The following is an 8182-nucleotide window of genomic DNA, read 5'->3' on the forward strand; positions in this document are numbered from 1 at the left end:
TGTCCAAGAAGTGACTACAACCTTGTCCCTTGTCAGCTCTACTATACACCTGAAAATTCTTACAGAACATACAAATACATTTGTAGAAACATTGTCTACTGACCCTATACATGGTCATGGGCACACTACCTGTAGTGGTTATGTTTTCTGTGTCATCTTGGCTGGGCCTGGTTGAGTGGCTGGACAGCTGGTGGTAGTTAATCCCCATGATGAGACTGGCAATCAACTCTTGGTGGGATCTACCACAAGCATCTGAGTAGCTACTTTGGGTATGTGGTCTGCTTCCTGTATATAAGGAGAAGCCTTGGGCATGCTTGGACCCTGCATGTAGTTGTGTCATTGCTCAGCAGCCTGCTATGGTCTGCTGACCTTGGGACTTACAATAGACTTAAGTTAATGGCCTGCCGAGTAGTTTGGTAACATCGGGACTGTGCCTTTTGATTTGTCAACCTTGGGGCTTCTTAGCCTCAGCAGCCAGCAGTCTGAGTGAAGAAATGCCTCTAGTTCCAGAGGGCCGGGAGCAGGAGGCAGAGCTGGACCCCAAGGTTGAAGGGCTTTCATCCAGCCCCTAGAGCCTGACACTTTGAACTTGGACTTAAAGCCTCCAAATTGTAAGAATAAACTCCTACTTGTTAAGGCCATCCCATTTTGTGGTATATTCCTGTCAGAGTGCACTAGGTAACCAGAACACTATCCTCTGCCCAGACATACCTAATCATTCATCCTGTCCACCCATCTATCTACCCATAGATCAGTGTTTGCCATCCCTGACAATGCAGTCTTACATGTGCAAAAGGGTTCATCTTTGTTGTCTATACCTCCCATGCACCTCTCTATGTCTTCCTCTTCCTCAATGCTACTGTGTTGATCACTGACACTTGGTACATTGCCCTTCCCTTCACCCAAATCAACACTTGGCTCTACCCGTCCAGGAATGTACATCTCAGCAATTTTGAAATGAGTATTTTCACTGCTGCTCAGTTTTAAGTAACCTGCAATTTATTGTAATTTTTCTCTATAATACATGAATCTACAGTTGTTAATTGTCAAATTTCCAAGAACATGAAAAGTTTTTATTACCCTTTTCTTACAGCTTTCTTTGTAAACTGTATTGTAGTTAGGCATAGCTCTACTTGTGGTATTGAATTTTTGACATTTGTTTAGATTTCAACTGTGAACTACTACATGGGAAATTTTTTAAAAATATTCTATGTCATTTAAATAGAATGTATACCTCCAACTCTTGGGTGCAAAATGTACAATATTCTGTTTATATATATGTACATAAGCTCTGCCAATGGCAGACAGATAGATATATGTGTATGTATGGATATATATAATATTTTTTAAACAGATACAAATTAAGTTCATTAATTAGTTTATTTATTAAGCTTTATTCAAATTGTCCGCTTTATCTACTGAGGTTTTTTTTCCCCCTTTTTTGTATCCATCAGTTTGTTGTTGATGTTGTTGTTATGTGCTGTCAAGTCGGGCCTGACTCATAGCGACCCCTCCTTGGATTTCCAAGGCAGTATCACCACAGAAGTAGATTGCCCCATCTTCCCTCCAAGGAGTGGCTGGTGGGTTTGAACCGCCAGCCTTCTGGTTAGCAGTCAAGTGCCTTAGGCACTATGCTACCAGAGCTCCCTATCCATCAGTTTAGATGGAGTTAATTTAAAATCTTCTATGATTATAGATTTATCAAACTTAGTTTTTAATTGCTCACTTTTGCTTTATTTATTAAAGCTATAATGTTGGGAACATTAACATAATTCATAAATTCATAATTCATAAAGCTTATTGGTTAATGTATTATCCTTCTTTATTCCTATATATCATTTTGTCACAAATTCTATTTTATCTAATAATAATATTATTTTATGAGATTTCCTTGGTAAGCATTTTTCCTGCCCTTTATTTGCAACCTCTGGTGTGGTTTTGTATCAGGTTATCTAATTGCAAAATGGCCAGTTTGATGAGCTGTGTTTTCATGTGGTGAGTTTAACCTATTTAAATTTGTGAATACTGATAGATTTGGACTATATTTCCATTTTAGGTTTCCATTTTCTACCTTTTCTTTTCTTTCTGCTGAACTGAAATAATTTTCTACATCCCTCTTCTCCCTCTACCTGTTTGGACATGTATAGATTGCATTGTGGCCTGATTTGTTTTTCAACACACTAAAATTTCTCAGAATTTCTATCCTTTTCCTAAGTATGATTAAGAATGTTAGCAGGCTTTAACTACCTATTAATTTCTCCAACCAAATTTGTTATTATTGGTTAGAGTTTTCATTTTTATTTTATCTTTTATACAAACATAAAAATGTTTTATAATGATTAATAATGAAATTTCTTTATTTTCATATTTCACCCTTTTTCAGGGTCATCATTGTTTCTTGTACCCTTACCTCTATATTCACTTTTCTCCTTGTTGAAAGACAACGGTAACTGAAATAATGACCAGAAAGATTATAAAATAACATAAAACCTTAATATATATAATTTTTAAATTATATATGTTTGTTGTTGTTGTTGTGTACTATAGAGTCAATTTCGACTCAAAGTGACCCTATAGGACAGAGCAGAACTGCCCCATAGGATTTCTTAGGCTGAGATCTTTACAGGAACAGATCACCAAAGTCTTTCTCCTGCAGAGCTGCCAACCTTTTGGTTAGCAGCCGAGTGCTTAACTGTTGCACCATCTGGGCTCCTTTTTAAATATGATTATAATTGTTCTAGAAATCTTTTCATGGAGGAAAAAAACTGAAGGAGGAAAAAAATTTCTTGAAAATTTAGGTCAGACTTAGTACTAACACTTTAGTTAAGGCCAAGAATTCCCAGAACAGGAGTCCCCTCACCCCCAACACCATTCTTGGGAATAAAGTAGACCCCACTTAATAAAGCACTTAATAAAGCATGCCCCCCTGAAACACTGATAATCAACACAATATAGCAGAATTAGCAAGGGACTCAGAAGACCTGAGTTCAAGTTTTAGCTCTGTCACTGACTGGCTGGACAAGAAGTCACTAAACACTCTGGGACCTCAGAGTCCTCATGGATGAAGTGGAATAATCTGCATTACAAGATTTTTGTTAAGAGGATCTGATAGCTAAGGTTATGTGTCAACTTGGCTGGGTCCGCTTTCAAGTGGCTGGGCAGCTGGATGATGAGACTTGTAAACAACTCCATGGTGGAATCTACTGTGAGCAGCTGAGTAGCTGCCTTAGGTATGTCATCTGCTTCCAGTATATAAGGAGAAGCTTTGAGAAAGGTCTTGTGCTTTTTGGCATGCTTGGGTCTGGCATTTAGCCAAGTCTTCATCCAGCAGCCTGCCATGTTGCCTGCCAATCTTGGGACTGTTTCTGGACTTGAATTAGTAGTATGTTGTGTTGCTTGATAATCTTGGCACTGTGCCATTTTACTTGTTAACCTTAGGTTTGTATGCCTCAGTGGCCAGCAGCTGCCTGAGTTAAGAAATGCCTCTATTTCCAGTGGGCTGGGCAGAAGCCCAAAGTTGAGGGGCCTTCATGCAGCCCCTTAGAAGTGGCCCTTTGAACTCAGACTTCTATACTTCTAAATTGTAAGAGAATAAATTGCTGTTTGTTAAAGCCATCAACTTTGTGGTATTTTCCATTAGAGCAGCACTAGAGAACCAAAAGAGAGGAGTACATGAAACGATGAACACAAAAACATTTTACAAATCTATAAGAAGACTATATATGAATATGTATGTGTAATTTTTTTTGACAGTAAGACAAAATATACAGTAACATTATCAGACAAGATGAGCCATGCTTGCTATTGCCCAAGCCAGGCTGGACCCAAAACCATGAGACAAGACAAGGAATGCTTCCCCCACCCCACTTCCTGCTATCCCACTTCTGTTGCAGCCTTCACTTTTCCTCCAATAAAATTCTACAATGAGTCACAAAGCTTGCATTACCACTTCCATGACATTCAGGCTCACAAATTAGTGAGTGCTTTCCTTTTTCATTTCTTGAATGAGGTCAGCTAGGCTGAGCATCTGTCAGCTGCCATGACCTAGACTTCACATTACTGGCATCACGGCTTCTCACGCACACTAATTATAAGTGGCAATCTAGCATCGGTCATATTTATCGGTCATATTTTCCAGACTTTGACCTGTTTTTGTTCCATTTCTTTCCAAATAAATCCATATTCTTGTTAATAGTATTCCTAAATTAGAGAGAAGTCACTTATTCTAAATAGTAAGAATGTTCGTCTAAGCTCCTCTAAGGTCAAGGTTGGGTGGTTTCTTTGTGTAAGGCTAACACACTGCTGTGTTTTAATAGATTCATAGGATCATGGCAGATCCTGGGGTATAGGAAAAGAACCGAAGAGGACGGTAGGGCAGTCTTATTGAACTCTCTCTCACTACATGACTTATTTAATCAAGCAAAGCTATCGTTACTTAATAGCTTATTTGTTTTCATATTAACAATTCATTTAGCTTGTGTTTGCAGGAGGGAGTTCTGTGATGATAATTATTCTTCCTGTTCTAACAAACATATTCATGCCTGACCACAGGGGACAGATAGGCAGTAAAGGAGTCAAGTTAGTATTTCTTGTGCTTAGTTTAATTCTGTTCATTTCTAACGCCACGGAGAAGACAGTTTAAAGGTATATGAATGAAAGACAAATCGTATTACAAGTTTTTAGGAAACAGATCTAAGCTTTTAGGGATTTTCATCATTTGCTCCAAGTCAACACCAAATGAAACCCACTGCCATCGAGTGGACTCTGAGTCATAGCGACCTTAGAGGACAGAGTAGAAATGCCCCAGAGGGTTTCTAAGGCTGTAAATCTTAAAGAAGCAGATTGCCTCATCTTTCTCCTGTGGTGTGGCTGGTTGGTTTGAACCACCAACCTTTTGGTTAGCAGCCAATCTTTTGATTAGCAGCCTTAGCCATTGCACCACCAGAGCAATGTGTATTTGCTCCAAAGATGCCCCAACATCTTAGGATAACATCCAACAGATGCAAGAAGCTGAGCACTTGTGAGAATGGCCAGAAGATCAGATTTCCTGATCAAAAAGGCTCTATACATCCAAATTTATACTTCAAGAATGGCAGTAATGAAAGTATCTCTACACATTATGCAAAGCAGAAGAGAGTAAGGAAAGAGCATGGGAACAAGGACACAGTTTATGATCACCAGTCCCTTTATGCTATAAGAGAAATTCATTCATCCCTAACAGCTTGACATCATACATCATGATTCACTTATACTCAAACTGAAAAAAAAAAAAACAACCAAACTCACTGCCATGGAGTCGACTGTGACTCATAGTGACCCCTCTTTGGGTTTTGAAGCAGTAAATATTTACAGAAGTAGATTGCCCCATCTTTCTCTCATGGAGCGGCTGGTGGGTTTGAACCACCAACCTTCTAGTTAGTAGTCAAATGCCTCAGGCACTATGCCACCAGAACTCCTTGTACTACCTGCCAAAAAAAAAAAAGTTGTCATCAAGTCAATTCTGACTCGACGACAACCTATGTGTGTCAGAGTAGAACTGTGCTCCCTGGAGTTTACAAAGCTATGACCTTTCAGAAGTAGATTTCCAGGCCTTTCTTCCAAGTTGCCTCTGGTGGACTCCAATGTCCAACCCTTCAGTTAGTAGCTGAGCACTTAACCATTTGTGCTACCCAAAGACTCCTATACTACCTGAGGACTGGAATAACCTAAACACATGTTTCAGTGTTATATCTTCAGTCATGCTGGGTTAAGGGTGACTCTAAGCTATACACATTCATAAGAAGTACCCCAGAAAAGGGCAGGTCAGTACAGGCAGTACCTAGGCTACAAACAAGATTTATTCCTAAGTGTGTCTTTAAGTGGAATTTGTAGGTAAATCAGAACAGGTGCATATGGCTCTTATTCAGGCTTACTTTAGTGCAAAAAAAGGCTGGAAGTCTTTTCAATGATTTAAAAGCTGCATGCACAGCAAGTGAAGGTGATGGTGATGAAGAATTTGTTGTGAGTAGGAGTTTCAAAGTGCGGGCAAATTTACATATCATTAAAGGTATGTAACCTGTTTGTTAGCAATCAAATATTTTAACCACTGCACCTCCAGAGCTCCTTTCACTAAGTACAGATGACACTAAAGCAAAGTAAGACTAAGGGTGACTATACTGGCTTTGGTAAAACAAAACTTAGTGACCCCACCAACAAATGTCCACAATGTCCATCAGTGATAGAAGAGACCCCAGACTCACCTCGTGCTTGGAGAAGAGCCGGACAGCCTCCAGCTGGTGGAACACAGGGTAGTGCTGGGCATCAATCTGGTCACGCCGGTAGACATCGCCCACCACCAAGAAGGCATCCAGCCCTGAGTGGACCAGGTCCCATTGGTGTGCAGATGTGTGAGCCCGTAGCATGTGTGTCTGGTTCAGGTAGTAGTTGTCCCCTTTCTTCCTGCTGGGGTGGTCAGCCGCGATGAGTAAGCTGTCAAAGTTCTGCCAGGTTGTGACCACTGGAGGAAGGTCATCGTAAACTGAGAATAGTGGGGTCCCAAAGCGACCCACATACTGCTTATAGAAGTGCTCCTTCACCCTCTCTTTGACCAACCACAGTGGGTGATGCTGCTGGTTATACAGATTCCTGCCAACCTTGCAAAGGACCTTCCTGGTGAGGTTGGTGTAGTTATCCTGTGGGTAGGCTCGGCCCAGCAGCTCCACCACACCACCTGCAGCTCCCTGGACACTGTGCTTGGAAGTGTCAGGACTTGTGCCCAAGGCCTGGTGCTGATGGCCTCTAGAGACACTGCTGACCATTCTCACCAGGTATGCACTCGTACAGGCCATCCTCTGGAGACCTGAACAAACCATTGTGGAAGCTTCTTCTCACAGATTCTGAAAAGAGCACACACAGAAAGCACAAGTGTCATATTGTGGGAATGTACAAACCTATCCTTCATGCCTCACACCCTCTCTTGATTGTCCCATTGACATCTAAGGTTCCTCCACACTACCACCTCCATGCCACCAGGATCCAATTAAAGAAACCTGCTGACAGTGCTTAATGTGTATTGCACAAAATCAAAAGAATCTTAAAAGTCACTTTTTGATCCCTGCTCAGCTCTAGCTATCCCTCCCTGACACTTAGATAATTGTCCTTGTAGGAAATTTCTTTATCACTTTATATCTGAAGTCCTCACATGAGACAAAAGTTTATATGTGGCAGCTTCCTTTTACTTTCTACTGTATTCTAGAACAAAAAGAAAAATTTAGAGGGATCACCTGAAAGACAGGATTTGGTAAAGCCCTAGTAAAGGTCTCATTAGTTAATGATTAGTTAACATGATTGCATATATACTTCTGAAATCTAGTAGAAGAAAGGAAATTTTACCCAGCCTTGCTGTACACGTCTTTATGATGGCAAAGTTCTGCCTACCTTTGAGAACATGACTTCTGGATTATTTTACTTTATGACAAAATGACATTACCAGTACCATATTTTATTTTATTTTAATATTTTGAATAAAACACCAGGGTCAGTGATAGTTATTTTTACATGATTATTTTCAAAAATACACTTAAGGAAATATTACACAAAGTGATAGACTACACCAAAGGATAGCTGAAATTATTTTGAAAAAGCAATTTTTTTCTATCCTCACATCTGGTCACATCATTTAAACTTCATACTATTATAGCATCCCATTGGTCATGGTTTTGTGTTTTAAAAAAGCAAATTTCTTTCTGCATTCACAATAAACCTTCAACCTTTTGGTTAGCAGCCAAATACTGTTAAGTGCTTTTGCACAATCTAGGGACTCTGAGGGAGGGAGTACTGACCCAAATATTTTTCATGAATAAATAAAAACCTTAGGATTTAATAAACATCATCAAATTTCAGAGCTGAAAGTGGCCTCAGAAATCACCCAGCACAGCCCTTTATGTCACAGATAAGGTCACCAAGTCCCAGAGTATGGGGATTGCTTACCAAATCGAAGGGTAAAGAAGACCACAATGAAAGATTCTGGAGCATGGACACAGAATTCTTGCCTCACTAACCAAAAAGCCAGGTATCAACTCACTCAGGGATCTCAGTAATAAAAGCCATTAGAGAGGCGGGGCAAGATGGCGGACTAGGCAGAAGGATTGCACAGACCCTCTTCAACAAAGAAAAGGGAAACCAATTAACACAGACAAAGAAG

At 40.1% G+C, this 8182-nt stretch overlaps 1 protein-coding gene across 1 annotated transcript in view; it reads right to left on the reverse strand.

Annotated features, from left to right (window-relative positions):
- Nucleotides 1–6851, reverse strand: part of FARS2 (phenylalanyl-tRNA synthetase 2, mitochondrial) — a 635598-nt gene extending 628747 nt beyond the window's left edge. Inside the window, exon 1 of the mRNA XM_007935346.1 lies at nucleotides 6240–6851. Within this exon, the coding sequence (XP_007933537.1) occupies nucleotides 6240–6851 (612 nt within the window). The remainder of the gene's footprint in view (nucleotides 1–6239) is intronic.
- Between the last annotated feature and the right edge of the window lie 1331 nt (nucleotides 6852–8182).

The sequence above is a fragment of the Orycteropus afer genome, unplaced genomic scaffold (genome assembly GCF_000298275.1).
Source record: "Orycteropus afer afer isolate SDZICR_OR568_19922 unplaced genomic scaffold, OryAfe1.0 scaffold00027, whole genome shotgun sequence".
Classification (NCBI taxonomy): domain Eukaryota; kingdom Metazoa; phylum Chordata; class Mammalia; order Tubulidentata; family Orycteropodidae; genus Orycteropus; species Orycteropus afer.